At 35.7% G+C, this 25,656-nt stretch overlaps 1 protein-coding gene across 1 annotated transcript; it reads right to left on the minus strand.

Moving 5' to 3' along the window:
* Window positions 1–8,789: 8,789 nt before the first annotated feature.
* Window positions 8,790–20,673, minus strand: LOC120635449 (phenoloxidase-activating factor 2-like). Its single transcript, XM_039906473.1, has 9 exons — window positions 20,589–20,673; window positions 18,885–19,084; window positions 16,614–16,722; window positions 14,473–14,679; window positions 13,048–13,153; window positions 12,036–12,141; window positions 11,289–11,464; window positions 10,060–10,224; window positions 8,790–9,038 (listed from the first exon to the last, which is right to left on the minus strand). Exons 1-9 carry the CDS (start codon window positions 20,591–20,593, stop codon window positions 8,844–8,846), a joined length of 1,269 nt encoding a protein of 422 aa, XP_039762407.1. The 5' UTR covers window positions 20,594–20,673; the 3' UTR covers window positions 8,790–8,843.
* Window positions 20,674–25,656: the final 4,983 nt, after the last annotated feature.

Consider the following 25,656-nt stretch of genomic DNA (forward strand, 5'->3'; position numbering starts at 1 on the left):
CCGTCCGTTGTACGTATGGCCACTGATGAGGCTCCCCGCTGGATCACTACAGCCAGCCGAGTTCACTCCAGAAGCTTAGCAGGCCGCCAAGGTCGCCGAGTGCTTCATGGATTGTTGCCGAGGAGCTAAGGTGTGCTGTGTCCTGCTACTCAGTGGCGTGCACTCCATACATGCACAAAAGCACTGCATACCCTGAAATTTTTATATGACTCATAAATGCGAAGGATTTTTCCATTTTATGGCACCTTCCTTCTTTATGCATACCCTGGTCAAAAACCCAGTGCACGCCACTGCTGCTACTCCATTGCATTGGAGCATTACGTGTATCGGTATTTCTTCCGTCTCCATGCATGCTCTGCAGAGAGGACTGTCAGTTATACCTAAAATGGAAAGGTGTTTGTTTAGTGGGCAGTGCCCTGTTATCATACCTACTGTCCTTAGTTTAGACCGATTTAGTTGCGGTAATTTTGTTGTTAATCGTGGGTTGAGGTCTGGGCCATCTATTCGGTCCGTCAATTACATCTGGCATATACTTCGATGGTAAAACAATGGTTGGATGAGACTACCGTTCGTTGTATAATAATAATTATATTCCACTTTATAGACTTTTATCACACAAAATGTTTTTGTTTTAATGTTTTTTCTATTATTATTGTATTATGATATCTAGTTTTAAGTATTTTTTTTTAATTTTAAATTCCTGAAATGAGGCAATTGTGTCGATTTTGTTTACACGAGCATCCTAACCGTAGTCTCGGCACATGATTCGCTCGAGGAGTATGGAAATACTTGAACGTCGGATTAAAATGGATCTTATTCGGATTGCTTTAAAGCTCAATTTGTCTACAAATCTTTGGCGCGGGTTTTTAACAGTATGTTTGTAAAACGGAAAACCAATACCTACAGGATTTGCGACTTTAAAACGAGTAACGTTAGGTCCATGTTATTTTGACGGTATTCGATTGCTTGCGAGCAGCTCTTGTACCAGGCTACTGAACTAAATTGAAAGTCATTTATGTATGTGCATCAAAATCGGCACATATAACTGTTAAATACTGAACAGATTCTAACCATTTGTCGATATGACTGTGTGCACAAAATTTCAAATTATTCTTTATCTGTGTAATGTGAAACTCAAAGAGGATATAAACACTAAAAATAAAAATATACTATTACTGACCGTAGCGCGTGTGATTCGTTAGACATATTTGGACGTGCGTATGTAAACAATTACTAAGGCAGCATTGGACCTGGTTGCCTAGTGTGGGATTTAATGTTACGGTTTCCCAATTTTGTTACTAGATGTCGCTTGAACGATTTCATATCAATAAAAATTTACGACCTCCCTTAACGCTGCGGTTGACCGCTGTAGTTTTAAGTGGGAGGTCCCGTGTTTTTTTGGGAATTTATTATTTTTTAATTTTCTCTGGTCTAGTGTGCCGGGAGGCTACGGCCAATTAGCTTGGCCAATTACCATCCTATCGGCAGAGACGTGCCGCTAAGCGCTTAACGTTCCGGTACGATGTCGCGTAAAAATCAATTACCCCTAATTGATTTTAATTAAATTGAATTATTTTAATTAAATCGTCATACCCCTTACTGGTCTGCCCGTTACCATCTTAACTTACCAGCAGGTGAGATTCCAGACAAAGGCTAACTTATAGTGGAATAAAAGTTTTTTTTTTTAATTTTAGTAAACTTTTAAGCGATCGGGTAAGATAGAAAATCTCACACAAGGCAAACTGTTATAACAAAGAAAAAGAGCGTGTATAGTTATAAAGTGGATTCTAAAATGGCGACTTATACTAGTGGATGTCATTGTTGCAAATTGATTTTAATAAACAAAATAACATTTAAAATTCTGCTCAGCAATTGAAATACACAATTTCAACATTTATGTAGTCATGAAGTGTAGACACTTTAATGGAGAATTTGTGTGTACTGTTCTTAATAACCCTTATAATTCGATATGATGAGTGAGTAGCATTGAAATGTACAATAAAACTAAAGCTTTATTCGCTATGGACCGCGAAAAGTACGGTGTAATTCATAATTTCAATCTTTTTACTCTACACTATACAGATCTTCGGCAATGTACTTTCCACGCAGGTTGCGCTCCGACACCGGAGCATCCTCAGGAGATGTTTACATTATAATTGTTAAGCTTTCACAGCCATTGGCGCAATGGGCATCGACCCTGCTTTCTGAGTATGAGTGTGGGTTCTATTCCCACAACAAAAAATGTTTGTGTTATGAAGACGAATGTTTTCAGTGTCTGGGTGTTTATCTGTATATTATAAGTATTTGATGTATATTATTCATGAAAATATTCATCAGTCATCTTAGTACCCATAACACGAGCTACGCTTACTTTGGGGCTAGGTGGTGATGTGTGTATTGTCGTTGTATATTTATTTATTAATCAGATGTTGCCCACGGATTCGTACGCCTTCGTACGCCGTTTTGGTTTGTCATGTCCTGCGGGAACCGTACATTTTCCCGGGATCTAAAGCAGCCTATGTGTTAATCCAGGGTTCTATTTATCTCCATTCCAAAATTTAGTAAAATTTTTTCAGTAGTTTTTGCGTGGGAGAGTAACAAACATCCATCTATACATACAAACTTTCGCATTCATAACATCATATTAGGAAGTAGAATTATTCATTAGTAAAGTTTAATAATACATACACATGTATTATTAAACTAAAAATTAATCCGAAATTCCTGTTTTTCGCGGGGTATAGCAAATTGAGTTTAATTTTCATCGTATATCCTGGGATTTTGTAAAGTAACGCCGCAAAGAGCTTCGAAAAGAAATAATAAGAAATCCAGCATTGAAATGTGTCACTTAAAATAACATGTGTTAACTCCTAAAGGAATCTGTATTAGGAGTTACGAGTATTTTACTTCTAAACATTCACCCCCTTGGGGTAGTCTAGTAAGAAAGTTCTCTTTAAATATTTTTTTTGTATTTATTATTATTATAAATAAAAAACAAATACAACAATTGAGGTAGATCAAATGGACATTTAAGGTGATTTCCAAAGCAATCTATTTTAGACTTTAAAAAAACCTTAGCCTCATCGGGCGGTCGGGTAAAAGTTCCCTAAATTTTTGTTGTAGTAACATTATATTAATAGAATTAAAATAATATCACAAATATAGGTAGATTATGAAATTTATAAACAAATCTATTTTGGAAATAACGACTATTTAACTTGAAAACACTTTGTTGTATGGCGGTAAGTTTAAAATGTTCTCTTTTATTTTTTGTATTATTATCATTATTATTACTGTTTGTAAAATAAAAATAATATTATAATGTAATTTAGAACAAAAGAACTTGTATGTAAGGTAATTGCTATAACTTAAAAACATATATTTTAACTTCAAATGAGCATCGTTTTGAGCCATTCGGGTGTTAATTTACCCGGTTATTTTTATTATTATTAAAATCAAAATATCGCAATAAAAATCGTAATAGTATTTTAGAAATTATAACCCGGTCGTTTTGAATAAACGATTTCCTGACAACTGTCAAGAAGTCATTGATAACAATAGTTAGCTGTTGAAAGTTGATTTTTGTCCGGTTGCAGGTTTCGGCCGTGGCTAGTTACTGGCAAAGACGTGCCGCCAAGCGTTTTAGCGTTCCGGTACGGGTTCGCGTACAAACCGTGCAATCGTATGGGGGTTAAAACAATTGTCATACCCGTAACAGGTTAGCCGGTTACCATCTTAGACTATTATCAAAATTAAGCTTAATTTGCTATACTCCGCGAAAAGCAGGAGAATCTGTGTGGTGTAATTTATAATTTCTTCAATCCTTATACTCCACACCAAACAGATCTTCGGCAATATACCCTCTACGCACGTTTCGCTCCGAAACCGGAGCATCCTCAGGAGATGTTGACTTTACAATGAATAATTGTTAAGTCAACTTTTCTTCTGCTTTTCGCGGAGTATAGCAAATTAAGCTTAATTTTGATAATATATCATGGATATCCGCAAAGTAACGCCTGTTTCTATCCAACATCTTAGACTACACCACCACTTATCACGAGGTGAGATTGCAGTCAAGGGCTAACTTGTATAAAGACAACCATGTAAAAGCGCGCGCATGATTTTCAATTTTTTTTTTTTTTTTTTTTTTATATTAATGTGTCGCACTATTATAGAAAATATTTATAAGTTAATATAAAGATATCGTTATTATTATCAAAAACATTATCGTCATTCTTTTATCTTAAAGCAATGCAATTTCAAGTTACAACGTCCATTTAATCTCGACCTGTCAAGTAAAAGTATTTTTCGACAGTTTAACTATACATTTTATTATTAACTTCAAAACATTACCTCCGTCAATGGTAGTCTGTAAAAAAGGTTTCCTGTTATTATTTTTTTATTATTATTAAAATTAAAATGATAGTGTTTAATTAAACAATGCATACCTCAAAGATAATTTGAATATATTATCTATGGGTTATACTATTTTTTCGCAACTTGCCAATAATTATTCCGTACAGTCGCTTTCGAGGATGGAAACACTGAATCGTCAAAGTAAAATGAACCTAAATCCACTTGTTTTAGAGTCGTAAATTCCACACTACTCATTTATTATTTTTTACAAACTAGGCCTAAAGAGCTGATGTGATGACAAATTTTAAGCTTCAACAAAGTATATTAGTTTCATTTTACTCTAAAATTGCAATGGAGTTTATGGAAATGCTGAAATCATCAGAGCAAAAGAAGCTTTGGTGCGTGGCGATTCTGCGTATATTCGCAAAACGTGCGTTCTTTAAATTAAAAACTCATGGGTATATAGTGCCGCGCGAAATATAATCTTATTGCGTTCACACGAACGTCGGTATTTAATTTTCAGTGTCTACAGAATGTTACTGTACTAATTGGTTTATGGGGTGTCACTTACACCCCTAGGTTTTCTAAGGGGTAAACTTTCGTATCACGAACGCACCTAAGAAAACTAAAAGCTCTTTTGATAAACCTAATTTTTTTAATGGGGTACATTTGTTTTTTTTTTCCAAGGCGTCACATGGTAACGAACTGAACTTTCAACGCAAGTAGCGAAATAATTACATATTTTTTTTTTAATAATAATTATATCATTACAATAGTTACGTGTCAGTAATTAAATGTATGTAAGTGTAAATTGTATTTCTTTGGTTTGCTCCCGATTACAATTACCATTCTTAATGTAAAATTTTATAGTAGTTTCTGTAAAACCACAGAGTAGTTAGTATTTGTGAAACATAGACTATGTACCTTATTTTTTATTTGCTGTATTATATTACTTTTTATTGTCATTTAAAGCTATACCTAGTCCACTTTATAATTGCATGCAGTGAACTAAACTTAGTGTATGGAGGGTAGAGGTAAGGAGAGTCATCTGTGTATATGAAAAAGTGTCGTCAAAATGTATTAAATTAGGATGGCGCCACATTTGCATCAGGGTAACTCTTAAAAGAAGCGCCAAATATAAATATTGTTAGAGTAGGCTTGAAAAATAAACAAGGAAGTATGGAGATACAAGGGAGTAAGGTTATATTTACCACAATATTTTGTACAACGTAAGTTGTTGAAATTCTCAATAATTAACTACTTTAGTCGATAATGACATTAAATTTTTTAACTCGGCATACTTCAATTCATCTACGATTGCTACATTCATACCATACCCTGTGCATCCACCAGCGCCATTGTGGAGGATTTTTGAACTGTTATTTAGCGCAACAACTGGACACTTTTTCAACTTTTCTCCCATATAAGATGACTCTCCTCACCTCTACCCTCCATAACTTAGTGTAAAGTTGTGGCTTATCTTTTTCAGGTTATTTGTTAGGTTTATTATTTGAACATGAGTTAAGTTGTTCAATTGTTTGACCAATGACAATAATAATATACGGATAAAAATAAATAAAACGTGTGCGTGCTTATGTACAAGCGTTAGAAGTTATACTTTTTTGGCGTAACAAGATAAATATCTTTTCAAAAATCTTTCGCCTTATTCTGCGTTTGTATTAAAAACAACTCTTAACAATAAAAAAAGGTAATTATTAATACATTGAAAGATTTATTATAACGCATTATCTAGTTATCTCACTATCGGAAAACCAAGTCTCATCATTAAATATTTTTTTTGAGAGATTTTTGTTTGTACAATTGAATCAATTAAATCACCGGAATGGGCCCGCAGACTTTGACAATTCAAAGTGTACAGCGTCAAACCTTTTATTGAAAAACAAAATTTTTGACTACAGCTAACTTTACCGGTGTCTGTGTTTCGTGACGGTGTGCGCGCGCATCGTAAAAAATTACACTCATCATTTTTCCCTAACGCGCAAAAAGAGGTATAACTTCAAAAACGGTTACTTTATCATCATCAATATAACAGTCCACTGCTGGGATAATGGCATCTCTCAAAGGGAGGTATTGCCCATAATCAACACGCTCGTTGCGTTCTTCGTTATGTATTTCCTTAGTCGCCTCGTACGACACCTGGGAGAAGCCCGTGGTGGCTTTGTATCCGAACGATTTGTTTTTATTTTTAACTAGTTATGCCTATTAAACACTTGGTTGGTAAAAAAAATTAAGTAAAACTAAAACGACCAGGAAATGGTTATTTATATTTATCTGAATTGCCAGTTTATACTTTCGTTAGCTTACTGCCATTTGAGACTGTATCATCGCTAAGGTGAGATTGCAGTCAAGGGCTAAACTTCACTTGTGAAATAAACAAAAGAAAAAAAAATCTTTTAAATTAGGAATTTAACATTCGATCCGTTCAATTTGCTCCTTGCAATTATAAAGGAACTATACATTTTCTGTCTTGTGTAAACTACAGAATAAATGTGAAGTATAATCTAGTTTTAATATGTTACTTTTTTTTCTAATTATTATTATTAGATCTGTGCATAACATAGATAAAAAAGAGCACGTGCAGGTTAGATAGGCTTTTCATTTGTGACCAAAAAATAGTGATTCATCTTTGGTCAGATCATTTTTTAGTCAGAAAACTGATAAAATTTAATTACCCTGTGTGTAATTCTGAAAACTATTATAGAATTTTCTTATTAAAACTTTCATTTGGTCCCTAATACAATGTGTTACTGAGGAAAGCAAGTACGGCTATCTTGACCAGGAGAAATTCTCTTCACAAAGGAGAAAATATAAATACCCTCGAACTCTGAACATTTTTTCACGGGTGGAAATAATATCCAAGTAATATAATGTCGACGACGTCCTTTCCGTGGATATAATCGGGGAAAACCTCCTGCCTGAGTATAAATAAAAAAGAAGACTGTTTTGTTATTGAAAAAAAACTATATTGACTATATTGACTATATTGACGCATCGATAAGTCACTATTTTTTGACCAATGAAGTAAGCTCTTTTTGTATAGAAATGTCCAAACTTACAAAAAAAATATGCATATCAAGTCTATAATCACGTGAACATCTAGGAATATGTTTTTTTTCGTTTTGTAGATTTACTGTGCCGTAGATGTGCACAACGAATCATGTGTGTGTTCACAAAATTGATCAATATAATCTAATTAGTGCGAAATCTGTGTGCGCTAACTTTATGAATTAATTAATTCATAGGCCTATTATTTCGATGCGTTATATAACAATTGACTTGGGTTAATTCTGCAGGGCCTAGGCTAGGCTAGGGCTAGCTACTTTATAATGTTTTCGCGTTTTGCGTATGCAGAACAAATACTCTACTCTTATGTATATATATATACTCTTTGTACAAATAATATCTTGTAATAGATCTTTTGTTCTAACTTTGGTCTTTGATATTTACTGCATCTTCTTCTTTTTTTGCTTTTTTGATTGGATATTGACTTGCATTTTTTTGGCGTAAAAACTTTTTCTGTTTATGGTACACAATTCGATATTTCTATACAATCAGACCTTACCACTGAGTTTAGTTATAAGTTTGCTTGGTTTCCTATAATTTTATAATATACCTATATGGACGTTTACTAGTTTTATATGTGCGGAAGATGTGTGTATATAGTTAATAAATAAATAAATTGTGATTTGTACAAAGCATATTAATTGTTTTATTTTTCATTTTTTTTTATATAATAATAATACAAGCAAGGGGGTAATCAACAAGGGGGTAAATTAATGTCTGTCTTGGCAATCCCAAGCAAACGTAGGATTTTGCTTGGGATTCATCCCGATGCCAGAGAGGGTAAAAGAATACGAAACTAGTGGCGAAAGGACGCCTCTATATTTACGTATTCTTTTCGGGCAAAATATATTACAGAAAGTAGCGTAATTCATTGATTGGTACTGCTCACTTAGAACGAACAACTACAGACCATCGAAATCAACACTAATTTTCTTCGTAAATAATAAAGGTATTTAAAATAATCTATCACGCATTTATTTATTTAAAAAAAAACATTCATTTTTCTTTATTATTAAAAGGCAAAGGTATATAGCTGTGCAGCCATGTCTTCAGCTTCAGCTTCAGTACAGAGTTGAGATAAGTCCTGTTAGACATTACATATTAAGAAAAAAAAAAGATCAAGAGAAGGAGAGTTTTGTGAGAAGTTGGTGTAAATTAATTGAATCATTATTATTTTGATTGTTTTTTTTAATAAGTGTAATTGGCTCCCGGCCTTTCTAATTAATAATATAAATAAATAAATAATACATTTGATTTCATTCCATTAGGCTACCTCACCCTCAGATGTGATACTTCACCTTCACTAGATTGTGTGTTTTGTCTGTAACATATGATAGCTGTTACAGACAAAATAAAACACATTATTAATAAAAAATTATGTATATTCTTCGTAATCTGTCAGTTTAATCTCTCAACTTGAACTGCGCCTGCGCATCGGCTTCATAAGAGCTCCTGTTAAAGCCCTCCCGTGCCATGTGCTCGCCTACCCAGTCGAAGAACTGCGGAACTTTGACGTACACTCCCGGGATGTTGGCTGCGCCGCACTCCAGCCCATATGCCACCATACCCACCACGGCGTAGCGGAGGTCAGCGGGGTCCTGGAGGAAAAGAATAGGGGTACATCTTAACACCAATGGAAGCTAGTTTATAATGTCAAAGTCAAATCATTTTTTTTTTCAAATAGGTCCTTCTCAGTTTCTGGTGAGTGAAAGGGACGCCATCATACGTATGGGCGTGATAGCAATACTAGAATGAACAGATTTAATTCAGATGCGCCGTGCGCGATGTTCTTTATTCAAATCATAGAAGCACTTATTACCTACCCGCTAAGCCTATATGATGTATTGACGTACTTGACTTTTCAATGCCATGTAATAAGCCATTGCCAAGCGATTGGTGTGAAAAATTATGCCGTCAGACTATATCTCCTGACAACACCAATGGAAACTAGTTTATAAAGTCAAAGTATGGAGGGTAGAGGCAAGGAGAGTCATCTTATATGGGAGAAAAGTTGAAAAAGTGTCCAGTTGATGCGCTAAATAACAGTTCAAAAATCCTCCACAATGGCGCTGGTGGATGCACATAGGTAGATAGTAGGGTATGGTATGAATGTAGCAATCGTAGATGAATTGAAGTATGCCGAGTTAAAAAATTTAATGTCATTATCGACTAAAGTAGTTAATTATTGAGAATTTCAACAACTTACGTTGTACAAAATATTGTGGTAAATATAACCTTACTTCCTTGTTTATTTTTCAAGCCTACTCTAACAATATTTATATTTGGCGCTTCTTTTAAGAGTTACCTTGATGCAAATGTGGCGCCATCCTAATTTAATACATTTTGACGACACTTTTTCATATACACAGATACACTGTCAGACCACAGAGTGTATCATGGGACACACCGGTGGAAACCACACACCTTTGAGAACATTATGCAGAACTCTCACGCATGCAGGTTTCCTCACGATGTTTTTTCCTTCACCTTTGAAGTACCGTTATATGAAATATTTAAAACGCATATAACTTAGAAAATTAAGAGGTTCGTGCGTCGAACTCAGCCCCCCGAAAGTGAAGTCGAGCTCATTCATTCATTCACCAACTGTTTAAAACTCACCCCTACTGGACATACAAGCGAAGAGCCCCCGTCCCCGATGCAAGTGTCAACCATGGCCTCCCCGCCTGCACACGTGAACGAACGATGCAGAGTGTAGCGTGAGCCAAGCTTTGAATTGCGGTATCTTGTCTGACACTCGTCGTGAGCAACCAGTGGCATTGTGATCTGAAATAATTCCAAAAAAAAAAAAGCTATGTGTACTTATGTACACTCGTTAGAAGTTATACTTCTTTGGCGTTAGAAGATAAAAATCTTAAAAAAAAAGTATTTGTGTGGGATCAACATTATCTGTCGCCTTATTCTACGTTTGTAAAAAAACACTAACAATAGAAAGAAAGTATTTAATATCTACATTAAAAGTTTTATAATAAAGCATTGTCTAGTTGAATAAAGTTTGTTTAAATATAACAAACTAAAAAAATCTACATACCTAATTTCTTTAATTAAGTAATTAAAGAAATGGACATAATAAACATGATTCAATTCAGAATACTAATACTTAGTCTCATTATCGGACAATCAAGTTTCACTCAACATTAAAATTTGAGATTTTTGTACAATTAAATCACCGGAATGAGCCCGCAGACATTGACAATTGAAAGTGCACACTGTCAAACCTTATAGCTAAGGGTGTCAGGCTTCAGGGTGTCGGTTTTTGTGACGATGTGCGCGCGCATCGTTAAAATTTACTCATCATTTTTCCCTAACGCGCCAAAAGAAGAAAGTATAACTTCAAAAAAATATCATGAAATAATAACATCTAGCCCCAAAGTAGCGTAGCTTGGGTTATGTTTGCTAAGATGACTGATGAATATTTTTATAAATAATATACATATATTAACAACCAGACTCTGAAAAACATTCGTGCTCATCACGCAAACTTTTTCCAGTTTTGGGAATCGAACCCACAGCCTTGGACTCAGAAAGCAGGGTCGCTGCCCACTGCGCCAATCGGCCGTCGATGCGCAAATCAGTTCGCGGCTTAATACGCGTTCCATGCATGCCTTTCGAACAGTGGTGCGCACAAGGTTTTAGATGTAAAAGTTGTAGAAAGTGGAAAAATCATCCTACTTTACGAGTGATATAATTTTGTAGGATAGGCAGTGCTTCTACGCATGCATGAAGTGCACGCCAATGCTTCCGAAATGTTGCTCTGTTTATAGTTTATGGTTTCCGGCTTAACATCAATTCGGCCAGTCCGCTTGCTCCGATATTCAAAATGAACTTACCTTCTTGAGCAAGTTGGCGTACTTCTTGCCCTTGGTGAAGTCCTCCCCCCAGCCCATGCTGTAGCAGACAGTGCTCGGAGGAGGCAGCGTGAGGCTCAGACAGGCCACGCCCACGTGGGGCTCCTTGACGTACGGCGAATCCAAGATGAGGAGTGCGATGTCATTGTGGACGTGCACTGGACGTGGTATTTAATTTTTTTCGTTATAAATAAAATAAATAAATAAGTAAATATACTACGACAATACACACATCGCTATCTAGCCCCAAAGTAAGCGTATCTTGTGTTATGGGTACTAAGTTATGATGAAGTTTTTTTTTTATCGATATATAATACACATAAATACTTATAATATACAGATAAACACCCAGACACTGAAAAACATTAATGTTCATTATACAAACATTTTCCAGTAGTGGGATTCGAACCCACGACCTTGGACTCAGAAAGCAGGGTCGCTGCCCACTGCGCCAGTCGGCCGTCAAGTTTGACATTTCTGTGTGTCTGTCAGCACGGCTAGCATGGGCTTGAGAGAATTATAAATAATTTGACGGGCGATTGGCGCAGGTGGCAGCCCGAAGCGACCCTGCTTTCTGAGTCCAAGGCCGTGGGTTCGATTCCCACAGCTGGAAAATGTTTGAGTGATAAGCATGAATGTTTTTCAGTGTCTGGCTGTTTATACGTATATTCTAAGTAAGTGATGCCGAGGACTATGAAGTAGGAATGAAAAATATACTGATGGAGCTACCTCTGAAAAATTCTTCGTGAATGATAATCTTCTTGACGTTTCTCTCCTGGTGACTGTATATTTCGTTTTCAGTCTGCGTGTCCCACTCGCCCGCACGGCACTTCAACTGTAAACAGTAGATTATACAAATATTGCATATATAGCCATATTCGTCGGCCGACTGGTGCAGCAGACCCTGCTTTCTGAGTCCAAGGCCACGATTCGATTCCCACAACTGGAAAATGTTTGTGTGATGAGCATGAATGTTCTTCAGTGTCTGGGTGTTTATATGTATATTGTAAGTATTTATGTATATCTTATAAATATAAAAGAAAGTTGTTAGTTACACCATTTATAACTCAAGAACGGCTAGACCAATTTTTATGATATTTGATTTTTTGGATTTTTCTTACACCAGAATAGGATATATATTATACAATAGATGAATTTCTTAATGACAAGGTAGCTTGGAAGCATCCGGCTCCGCTTTCATCTCTCAAAAATTAATTTTAAAATGGAAAATGTAAATTGTTGATATTAGAAAAGAGTAACTGCTGAGTTTCTTGTCGGCTTCTTCTCGGTAGAATCTGCCTTCCAAACCGGTGGTAGAGTCACTACGCACAGACAGACTTATTAAGCCTGCTTGAAATAAATGAATTTTGAATTTTGAATTTTTTGAATTTATACATTTTTAATAGTGTTTTACTATAGTGGTATGAAGAGACTTTCCACCTGTTCGAGAAGCACTACTAAAGTGGAGTGGTTTTTGATGCATCAATATCTTTTGTGTACGCGGTTTCTGTCCTTATATTGTGCATCATATGTATGCACAATATAAGGACATCTAACATAAATTTCATTCCTATTTCCCATTACGATCTCGACAGTTGTTGTCTCGATGGTGGAAAATTTATTCTCTAATATTAATTTCAAAAAATTAAAAGGCTAAATTAACGGGCTAACTGGAATTCATAATAATTTTTTCAGTAGGATCAGATTTTTCGGAAGGAATCTCTAAATTATAAAGACAAACCTCACTGGGCTCCGAAGTGTCGACTTTGTGTGCGACCGTCATGACCACAGACGGGTGGATGATGGACCCCCCGCCGAGATAGTTTTGATCACTCCAACCGCCTGGGCTGGAAAGAATCATCATCATATCAGCCCATCACCGACCCAATACAGGGTCAAAATAAACCTATTTTAGATTGCATGTTGTGAAGTTTAAGTACACAAAGTCTTGATAATTTATATCAAGCGAACAATTGACGGCCGATTGGCGCTGTTTGCAGCGACCCTGCTTTCTGAGTCCAAGGCCGTGGGTTCGATTCCCACAACTGGAAAATGTTTGTGTGATGAGCATGAATATTTTTTAGTGTCTGGGTGTTTATATGAATATTGCTATTTATTTATGTATATTATTCATAAAAATATTCATCAGTCATCTTAGTACCCATAACACAAGCTACGCTTACTTTGGAGCTAGATGGCGATGTGTGTATCGTCGTAGTGTATTTATTTATTTATTTATTTATAATTCTGCCTCGTATGTCCAGTGGTATGTTTAACTGCGGATCACGAGGTCTTTGGTTTGAATCCCGATTCGGGCCAAAACCACGATGAAAGCGGTTTGGGTCGTAGTTCACCACGCTGCCCCAGTGTGGTTTGGTGGACTCCACACACCTTGTAGACCATTATGGAGAACTCTCAGAATGCATTCTTAACGATGTTTTCCTTCAAACATAAGCCTAAAACGCACATAACTTAGAAAAGTTAGAGGTTTTTTTTTATTCCACTACATGTTAGCCCTTGACTGCAATCTCACCTGGTGGTATCGTTAGAGAATATGGTAGTCATACCCCTATTTGGTTTCTAAGCGACATCGCACCGGAACACCAAATCTTACTTAAATTAAATAAGAGGTGCGTTCTGGGATTCGAACTCCGCCCCCCGAAAATGAAGCCGAAATCCTAATCGCAGAGCTATAAATTTTTATTGGAGTTTATTCCTTAAGAATCGATATTCATATATATATATATAAGGCGCCCGGTATGAGAAATGTAAGGAGAAAAATCTACTGATGAATGACCTCGTTACGTTTTCGCTTTGCGACGTTGCATGCCCGGCAACTGTGATGCGCAAACATGCAGCGTCGCTTTCGTTTAATTAACTTATTTTCCTATTTAAGTTACCAAGGAAACCGAATATTATCTAGGTAAAGAAACAAACACATAAATGTATGGGACAGAGAGAGATAGAAAACATTATATTTTTTTTTCTATTCTAGTTACCATGGAAACTAAATAATAAACATTACATTTATCCTAATAGTTCTGATAGTCTTTTTGTGTATGTTTCGACAATCGCACTTAAGGAGTAAACTCCAGTCGTGCGTCGGAGCTGACACACACTTTTATTTTTTTTCTTATTATTATAAAATTGTATACCAAGTACCAACCCAGACTTCAACAAGGCAACCATCCATGGGAATTCCCCATAGTCAGCATAACCACTTTTTGAGCTGCCCACCTTCTCTCGGAACACGCTGGCCCCAGGGTTGCTGTATCCGCAACCCACTTCCTTCACGGCTTCTGGTTTCTTTGGTAGTGACCGAACTTTTCCGGCTGGGCAGCATACCTCTAAGTAATGGCAAGATTCTCCCTCCCTAAAAGGGGGAATAAAGATTTTTAGGCTATCTACTATATATTTTATGGATATAAGATTAATTTTATAACCCGCGACTCTCCGGCAATCTCGGCATGAGAGCTTTGCCAAATAATTGCTACTCCGTAGATGATTTTTTCCAATATGACAAAAAACAACTGTGACATTTGTATTTTATTTTGACATTGAACACGAATTTTCAATTAATGTTTCAGATTTTTTTTATATACTTATATATATATACATTTTAATTATCTGATCTCAAATTTTTTTATTATCTATCATTTATTCTTTTGCACGACTAATGATGCGAAGCATCAGAGAGTGCTTTACGAGCGAAAAATTTTTTTCGCCTCATTTTGGCGGCTATTTTTATTGTTATAGCCTTGTTAGTTCACGGAATCAAGATATTTTGCATACTATTGTCGAGATAATTTAATGGAGATTAATTCCATACTTTTAAAAAATTTATTTACTGCAATAGAATTGGAAAAAAACACCAAAATAGGTCAAAAAAAAATCCTGTCCGTCATGTGTGAAACCCGAAAACACTCTAACTTGTGAAAAAATCCATTATTTGAGTTACATTTTTTTTAACAAATTCTAATCGATTTAGGTCGATTTGTATTATTGACGATTGTAGATCACTGAATGCGAATGATTAATTAATTCAGTGTAGTTTAATTGCAATTAATAAAAAACGAAAACTGCAAGACTGTATATCTATATATATCCATGTAAAATTAACATGGATGGTGATATATCTATATCTATAGATATTATGTACATTTTATTCCACCAGGGGCGCCTGTGCATCACTTTCCTAGTACAGCTGTTTTAAATTTTTTTTTTTTTTCTTTTTATTTTGCACGACTCATGTGTTTTTTTTTTTCGTTATTTATTGACAAATAATTGGATAGCTATTTTATTAATGAGTCGTGCACTTTTGGATTTTCCAATTTTTTTTTCATTTTTTTTTTTTAATTCTTAACAATGCTTAAAAATAAAATAAAAAACACTATTAAAAATTTATAAAAAAAACATCCACCCTCCGTTTGCGAGGCTTTTGAATGCCCAAGCAACCGGCGGTCAGGGCTCCAGAGTGAGGAACCTCCTCACAATACGCGCCGTTTCAAGGACTACTGCCTTCTGTATCCGACCCTTGATCCAACAACCAAGGGATAGCTTCTTAAGATGTTGGTCGAAGCTTTTCGCGAGAAGACCATTGACTGAAACGACGATCGGAACAATAACGGTCGACTCAACATTCCACATGGCGGTAATCTCGTGAGCAAGGTCCAAGTATTTAGATACTTTTTCCTTTTCAGCTTTCACCAGATTATCGTCATGTGGAATAGTAATGTCAACAATTATTGCACGGCGCACTGATCGATCGACTAGCACTGGGTATCTATCTCTAATTATTATAACCGCAATTGTATTATTGTATTGTATTAAAATTGCATGTTTTTAAATTGATTCTGTGTGAATTACTTGTAATATTTGCACGTCAGCTAATGGCAAAACACTGTGACTTCGCAATTGATACAAATACATCCCTACTAATATTATAAATGTCAATGTAAGTTTGTTTGTGACGCTTTCACGCAAAAACTACTTAACCGATCCTCATGAAAGTTTGTACACATATTCTTGGAAGTGTGAGAAGTAATATAGGATATTTTTTTCCCGACATTCAGCTCGGTTCGTTGCGGAGCGGGGATGAAAGTGTTTGACGATTTCACACCATAACTCCGACAAATTATAACCGATTTAAATAATTATTTGTGTACTATATATATATATATATTTTTTTTTTTTAGAACTACCACTAAATTGAATGCCACATTAAAAAAACAAAATCAAGAGCAGACGAAGTCGCGGGCAACAGCTAGTAGATAATATAAATAAATAAATAGTATTTGGGTTAGGTACCTTAAAATAAAATTTGCAGTCGTGTCCAACTTCTTCGGCTCTTTATTGCAGTTTGAAGCTTTAGTACAAATTCCTTCTTCATTATTTTCGGTCCGACAAGATTTGGATTCTGAAAAGCAAGAGGAAAAAAATTTAATATGCATAGTCTTTTTTTCCTAATAAGTGGCGAGCCTATTTTTTTAAATTCCACTACAAGTTAGCCTTTGAGTGCAATCTCGCTGGGTGGTAAGTGATAATGCAGTCTAAGATGGTATTGGATAGAAGAAGGCGTTACTTTGCGGAAATCCATAATATATTATGAAAATTAAGCTTAATTTGCTATACTCCGCGAACAGCAGGAGAATCTGTATGGTGTAATTTATAATTACTGCAATCCAAACACACCAAACAGATCCTCGGCAATGCACCCTCTACGCACGTTTCGCTCCGAAACCGGAGCATCCTCAGGGAGGTTGACTTTAAAATGAATAATTGTTAAGGATAACATGGTTCGGCTCGGTTGGGCTTTGGTTTTCAAAAGTAAATCAAAATTCCAAATTCATTTATTTCAATTTTAATAAATGAATTTTGAATTTTGATTAATTAGTTCTTTATAAGCACTTTTGAAACGTCAAGCAGATTCTAGTGAGAAGAGGCAAGAAACTCAATAGTCGCTCTTTTCCAACATCAACATTTACAATCATTTTTCAATCTTGCGGGAGATGAGAGCGAAGCTGGCTGCTTCCAATCTACCTTGTCATCAAGAAATTCATCAAATGTATAGTTTTATTTCATCTCCCGACCGACCCAGCGATGTTCTATGAACGGACACTTACTGTTAGTTTTACTAGGAGTCAGATTGACTGCACCGCTGCCAGCGTCTACCCGATTCAGGATACTGGATTCCGTGACCCCTATCTCCTTCTTGTACAGTGACGTCAGCCATTACTGACTCTGACATGACTCTCAGTCTTCTTCTATTTTGTTAGCAAGTAAAAAATAAAAGAAAAGGTAGTAGATTTATCGCAGAAAACCAGTTAATTTTTCCTCCTTTAATTCGAATTTGACGCTCTCTACTCGGCATTGAACTTTTCAGGTTCATTGAAGCAATTTTTCCTCATATTGCTTTAAATAATTCCGAGATTCCGAGTATATTTATGATTCACATGAAATGACATTTTAGTTTTTGTTTTGTTGTATACCAGTTTTCTACCGAAAATAGATTTCCTTTAAAAATTCGTCTAAAGGTTTTTTTTATCGTCGGTTTTTTACAATGATACCTGAACCGACTAGCTAGCAAGTTCAGTCTTAAGCATAGATTAACTAATACTTGAGAACCTGTTAGCTTCATTTCGGTTTATGGAAACTACCCTCAGTGATGGTGCGTCAAAAAATCAAATTCAAATTCACTCAAAAAACCTGATTATTCTCGAACACACACAAAAAAAACGCGTTTCACTCCGGAAGTGCCGACAGAAGTGAAAACCTTTTTTGTCGCGTAAGCTATTTTTTAGATGGTTACGATGGTTGTGGTTATGACTAGCATTTTACTAATTATTAGAAAATTTAAAATACATTTAATATTATTATATGAATCTTTATGTCGACAAATCTTTTATCATCTTCATTATAATTAAAATTATTACAATCTAAAATAGAAACTTTAAGGTATGGGTTCATGACAACTAAAATAGGAAATAAACAATTATGTGAGTGATTGGACATCGTCGCGTCTCGTAACGGTGTCGCGAGTCCAGAGATTTTATCTCATCCAAAAATATGTGCACCGAGCTAACAGAAGGTTTCCCTTAAAAAAAATGGTTTGATTGTTTCTTTAAAATATTTAATTTACAATGACTTTTAATAGTCTAGTGGTTAGCATAAACTACCACTCATTAGTGCCAGTGTTTGAAGATGGAATTTTGTATTTACATCGCCTGATTCGGACCGCATCTATGGAAAACCCGCGGTCACCGATAAAATCAGTGTCAATAACTCGTGATTCATAATGTAGAAAACTACGCTCTCTTCGGCTTTGGTTTTCAAAAAAAAAATCAAAATTCAATTCAAATTCTTTTGAAACGTCAAGCAGATTCTATTGAGAAGAGCCGGCAAGAAACTCAATAGTTGCTTTTTTCCAACATCAACATTTACAATCATTTTTCAATCTTGCGGACGATGAGAGCGAAGCTGGCTGCTTCCAATCTACCTTGTCATCAAGAAATTCGTCGAATGTATAGTTTTATTTCATCTCCCGACCGACCTATCGATGTTCTCTGAACGGTCACTTACTGTTAGTTTTACTCGGACTCAGATTGACTGCACCGCTGCCAGCGTCGAACCGATTCAGGATACTGGATTCCGTGACCCCTATCTCCTTCTTGTACAGTGACGTCAGCCACTCCACCGCTTCGTCTTCTTTCGCCTTCGATGTCTTTTGACTCCTGGCTGTGCAGCACAGCAAAACTGCCAATAGTGGCAGATACCAGGACCTGGAAATGAAATCGTTCGCATTACTAATATTATTAATATGTTTTTGATATTTCTTTTATTGTTTGAATGGACGATCGGGAAACTTCGAGACATCTTTTCGTCCAAAATCCCTCAGTGCCTGAAGACCAAAGTCTTCGAACAGTGCGTGTTGCCAGTGATGACTTACGGATCCGAAACGTGGTCGCTTACTGTGGGCCTCATAAGAAGGCTAAGAATCACTCAGCGGGCGATGGAAAGAGCATTGTTGTGAGTATCTCTTCCTGATCAAATCAAAAATGAGGAGATCCGTAGAAGAACCAGAGTTACCGACATAGGTCAGCGAGTTTCAAAGCTGAAGTGGTAATGGGCGGGACACATAGCTCGGAGAACCGATGGACGTTGGGGTTCCAAGATGTTGGAATGCCGACCCCGCATAAGTAAACGCAGCGTTGGTCGGCCCCCAACGAGGTGGGCAGACAACATCAAACGAGTCGCTGGGAGCCGCTGGAACTCCCTACAAAGGACTTATGTCTTCAATCGGTTGAAGTTAGGAATACCAGTGCCGAGCAGGCCAAGGCGTAAATATGAAAGCCTGGATAGCAGTTTCATTTTTGTGCCTTTTGGAGTAGAGACTTCGGGACCGTGGGGTCCGGAGGCACTAGCTCTTTTCAAAGAATTATCGAAAAGGTGTATCGAGTCCTAGAGCGGGCAGTTACCTTGGCCAACGAATAAGTTCGGCCATCCAAAGGGGCAATGCTGACAGCATCTTAAGAACTGTGCCTCGCTGCGGTGGTTTCGAAGACGTTTTAGATTTTATTTAGTTTTTCATAGTTTATATTTATAAAACAGTTATTAATATGTTTTTTTGCAGTCTGTTAACCTTTTGTTTTCCTTATCCTAAGGTTGCCTGGTAGAGATCGCTACTAAACGATAAGGCCGCCTTTTGTATGTGTTTTTTTTTTATTCTTCTTCTATAGAAGAAAAATATATATTTTTTGTGTGCAAATAAAGAGTATAAATAAAAAAAAATACCTTTTCAAGGGGATTTATTCCGTTTTGCAATATGTTGGCGTAACTTTAACCGTTTACACATCGCACGAGTCGGAAGCTCTCAAGGAATAGATAAACTTTAATGCAACACAACACAGTGGGAAAGACACGTGGAAAACAGTAATAGTGCTAGGATGCAAAGGCGGCCTTATCACTAAAAGTGATCTTTTAAAGGCAACCTGAGTGTGAGAAGCCGATATACAGGTGGAATGTGGATGGTGCATAAAGTATGTTACAAAAAATAAAATAAACTTACATGAACATACATGCTACATTTACAAAATAACTACAAAAATACCGACTACCGTAACTGCTTATTTTATGCCTGCACTACAAGTTTATTTTAACTTCGAATATTAATATTGTTACGTACTTTAGCGTACCATAAATACATAACAAAATATGGTATTTCTTTGTGTAAACATAAAGAAGCGTCAAATCACACGTTATTTTGAATTCAAAAGATAAACTTACCTCATTTTGTACACGATTACCTAAAACTATAAAAACAAATAAAAACTACTGGGCCGAAGTCGCCACCCGTCCGTCTGTAAGTGGGAACCGGACTGATCATATATATCTCGACGCAAACGAGGAAAATAAAACACCCAGCTGTACATTTAGTGATGTGGTTACGCCGTTTTATCGATAACCATTTATTTTAGAATTTAAACTATCGTAAGAAATGTAACATAATAAATTAATAATTTAACTACATAATTTTAATTCAATATTATTATAAAAAGTCTATAAGAACGTTTATATTTCATTAAGTATAATTTAGCGTTAGCCTGTAAGTGGGCTATACAATGTATAATTCATAATATTACCATTATGTTTATACTAAATTTAAATTTCAGTGGTGTACAAAAATTCGTATCTCTCTCTCTTTAGTCGGTCCCGTATGACTGAGGATTGTGATCACTGGTATGGCGAGTAATCTTGTCATATAAGATCTCTCTCCATCGGGTCGGTTGCAACATACAGCTCAACCTTATAATGTAAAGCTGTTTAATAAAAACTGATTGTTTTGTAACTTGGTAACTCTCTCTGGCACTTCGAATACGGTACCCTAAAAACTGGTCACACCTAGTTACGAATTAATATTTAAACATCATGCATTGTTCATGATCTGTACAAACATACAACAGGGTTTAACTTTCAAAAAAAACCTTATACATGTAATAGAATAATAACTTACCGTACCATGCCTCTTAAATTAATTTTCTTTTTGTAGATCTTTTTTATAAATCGCGATAAAACAAGCAGTTTTTTATATGTAAACTAAACGAAATGTTGACGTTGAAAGTTGATTATTCAAGAAAAAAACAGGTTTTTATATCGGTGAATAAAATATATCGATACTATAAGCACACCACTAGTGTAGCGAACAAAGATACGAACAGGTCAAGTGATAATGCTAATATTATAATTTTATAAAGCTCCCGTTAATTGGATACTTGTCAGAGCGATCAACTTTTGTTTTTTTTTTTTATAGTAATAATGCAGATAGCCTACCTGATGCAAACCATCACCTATAAAAAGAGCAACACTTTACAGGGCATGCAGCACTTCCTGTAATATGTTGCCGTGTCCATGAATTTGTGGCGTAGGTGTTAAGTCTCATGTGCCTGAAGCCTTTTTTTTTTTTTTTTTTTGTCGTGGTGGAAAAGCTTTATGGCTACCTCTGTCCTTTTGGGCAGGACAGAGGTTATGTGGGACTCGTTTACCCGAACTAAAAACCACCACGGCATGTCCCTCTCGTTGGATTTATTGGACGTCCGGGGAACCCGTTGAACTCTTCCCAGACATGTGCCTGAAGCCTGGATTACACTGGAGTTACCTTCAGACCGGAACGCAGCTGTGCAAAAATGCTGCTTAGCGGTAGAAATAAGCATGGCGATAGTAGTTCCTCGGACGAGCTCTGTCACAAAAAGTTCTACTGCTATCAAAACGTAATTATGCTTTAAACGCTCTGTCCGGACTGCTTATAATAAACTACCGGATGCCAACTTGGTCCCGTGTGTGTGTGTGTGTGTGTGTGTGTGTGTGTGTGTGTGTGTGTGTGTGTGTGTGTGTGTGTGTGTGAGAGAGAGAGAGAGATTGTATTACTATAGAGGTACATACATTTGTTTATTATATATATATGTATATTTATTCATTTTATTAATTTCATATATATATATGAATATATTTTTCTCTCCTGTGTAGGTTTCATTGTTTGCACTGTCCCGTCCCTCTCAAGAGATTGCTTTTGCAATAAGGCCGCCTTTGCACACAACTGTATATAACTTTTTCTTTTTTTTTTATTGTTTTTATTTTTACCTATTTTTTTTTTGTGTGTTTCTTGTATTATTTCTAAGTTTGTGCAATAAATTATTCTAAATAAAATGTGCCGTGTGGTGAAGGTAGATTGAAATGACGTTGTCACCATCTCTCCTGCGAAGTCTAGATGTGTTCATAGGGTATGGTTTTCTACCTACCATCAGTTTGAGCTATCGGCTTAGTACGTCAAATACTACAACACATAAAGGCAAAAATAATAATTTTGTCTGTAAACTTTTTCTCTCAAAATACTTAACTTGGTCTAGGTCTCCGGGTGATTAAATCGATATCGATAACGATACATAACTTTGGTACATCACTTGTTGTGATGCTCTAAGGCGTGTTTTAATAATGATATTACGGTGAGGTCAAGTGATATGTTAATACGAACTCTTTGCGAACATGTCTAAAACTTGGAGATATGTATATAGATAAATATAGATATACACATATATATATAATCCATACTAATATAATAAATGTGAAAGCTTGTCTGTTTGTTTGTAATCTATATTCGACTTTACATAATCATATATGTATATCTAATTTTCATATTGCTATTCAAATTCAAAATTTCTTTATTCATGTAGGCCTATCACAGGCACTTATGAAGCGTTCATACATATTTGTTTACATAATTGTAACGGGATGGTGATAACTTCGTTCGCCAACTTAAATCTATATATTAATAGGATTTTTCTATAAGCTTACGTTTTGTATAAACTTTGAACTTTTGAGAGACATCTCAAGGATTTCATCTGGTAATTTGTTATAAAATGATATACGATTACTCTTAAATGAATTTACTACATGTTTATTTTTACTTCTAATATTAATACTGTTACGGTCCATTTTCTTTATAAATTTTTTTATATTTTTACTAGCGTACCCAGCCCGCTTCGCCGGGCTAGATTTTGCTTTATTTTATTTAAACAATAAACTTACATCATAAATTTTTTAATTTAAGTCTCATAATATATTAAATCATTTTTTTCTCTCCGTATTCATTCTCTTCTATTCTCTTCTCGAGCGGGTGAAGATTATTATTTACACCACACACATGTACACCCAACAATAGAATATCATCATAGTAAATAAAAATAGGAGTGCTCCGATCGTCACCAAACTTTACAGGATTACTCGCCAAGTCAATCCGGAGATTCCCTGAAAGTTTCATTGAAATCAGTCCAGCCGTTTCGAAGCATATACGGAACATACCCACACACTTTCTCTTTTAAAAATATAGATGTACATAAATTAAATTTTCAAATATATGTTGATTATGCACCGGGCAGTTACTTTGGCCAACGAATTAGTTTGGCCATCCAAAGGGGCAATGCTGCCAGCATCTTAGGAACTGTGCCTCGCTGCGGTGGTTTCGAGGACGTTTTAGATTTTATTTAGTTTTAAATAGTTTATTTTAGGTTATAGTTATATTTTAAGGAAACAATATTACTTTAGTCAAATATGCACCGTCATAATTTTAGCTTCTTTAAATTTATCACTTAAAGACTCTCTTGGGCCCATGGCCCTTTAGTAATGCGAAAGTTTGTTTATTTGGTCTTCGTCTACAATCAATTTGCTTGATTATTGGCATTAATTTGAATTAATTTATTTTTTTGCTGGAACTACCACGCGAGCGAAGCCGCGGATAAAAGATAATCATTATTTATATTTTCCCTAAATTCGTCGAGTTCTAGAAATCATCAATAAAGACAATAAAAAATGCAAATGCAAATGGCAAGCGTTAAACATGTATAAATTAATCTTAATATAGAAAAACCGTTTGGGACTGGTAAAATAAAAATAGAATAAATGAACGACCTTTGGCGCAGTTAATTTTTTTCGCTACAAGTCAACCCTTGACTGACTTCAATCTCACCTGGTGGTAAGTGATGAAGCAGTCTAAGCGGGCTAACCTGTTAGAGAGTATGGCAGTTATATTTAACCCTAACCCCTAAATTATGCGACATCGTACCGGAACGCTAAATCTATTAGCGGGACGCGTCTTTATCGGTAAGGTGGTAACTAGCCACGGCCGGAGCCATCAGACCAGACCAGAGAAAATTCGGAAATAATAAATTCCTAATTCGCGGGAATCGAACCTACGACCTCTTAATTACCATAGTGCTCACCGGCTGAAGAAATCAGTTCAATGGAAGGTATCTTTCACGTTAAAGTTAAAAAAACAAAGTAAAAATCGAAAATCGAATGTTAAGACGGTTATAAAAGAAGAAACTCGTGGGTTTTTTGTAAAGTTTCACTCGAAAATCACCATAAAGGTTTTATGCCAACTAAAAGTATTGAGTATCCTCGGAAGGTATGCATTAATACATTCCCCAGCGCAGAAATTTTGTGGTCACTGGTTAGTTACTTTTTCAAGTTCTTATTATACGTAGAAACGATTTCAAGCGAGTCGCTGGGAGCCGCTGGACAACTGCCCGGGACCGTGGATTTAGCTTAGCTCTACGTCTTTATCGGTAGGGTGGTATTTAGCCACGGCCAAAGCCTCCAGACCAGATTAAATTTAGAAATTATAAATTCCCACATTGCCCCTGCCGAAACTCAATCCGGGATTTCATACTTAAATTCACAGCGCCCACCGTTGCACCAGGTAGGTCGTCGTGTTTGTTGAAATGGTCCAGTTTTTGAACATATTTGTGAGGTTGACAAATTTTTCAACGGAGATTCTGGGATTCTGATTCTGAAGAAGACGCAAAGGCAAATTGGTATTATTTACTCGGCTGTGATTTTTTTTATAACATTTCTCGTTTTGGAAATTTAGTACTTAGTTGTCCTTTTTTTTAACAATTTAATTCGTTGGATAATCCCAGTACAGGTGATTTTTTGCTCAAATAATTTTTGTATGAGTAAATTACGAAGCGGTGAATGCCCAGGAAGCGGTGTTAGCATCTCGCATGAATGAAACCTCTTTTGAAATAAATTGACATTTTTCATGTTCATTTAATAAATTAGTAATAAATAAATAAAACAGACTAATAATAATTAGTAAATAACAAGTTTATCTGGCTGCGAATTTTCCGTAACCTATTGTGGTATTTTGCGGTAACGTTATCGAGTTTCACAATAACACAAAACTAGGTAATATTTTGGGTTTGTCAACAATTGTAACATGGTAGTAGCAGATTTATTTTTGTGAGTGTCATGGTCACTTGTTATATATCTATCTATATATATATAAATGTTATGTTGGTTT

This window comes from Pararge aegeria, chromosome 26 (assembly GCF_905163445.1).
Source record: "Pararge aegeria chromosome 26, ilParAegt1.1, whole genome shotgun sequence".
In the NCBI taxonomy this organism is placed as follows: domain Eukaryota; kingdom Metazoa; phylum Arthropoda; class Insecta; order Lepidoptera; family Nymphalidae; genus Pararge; species Pararge aegeria.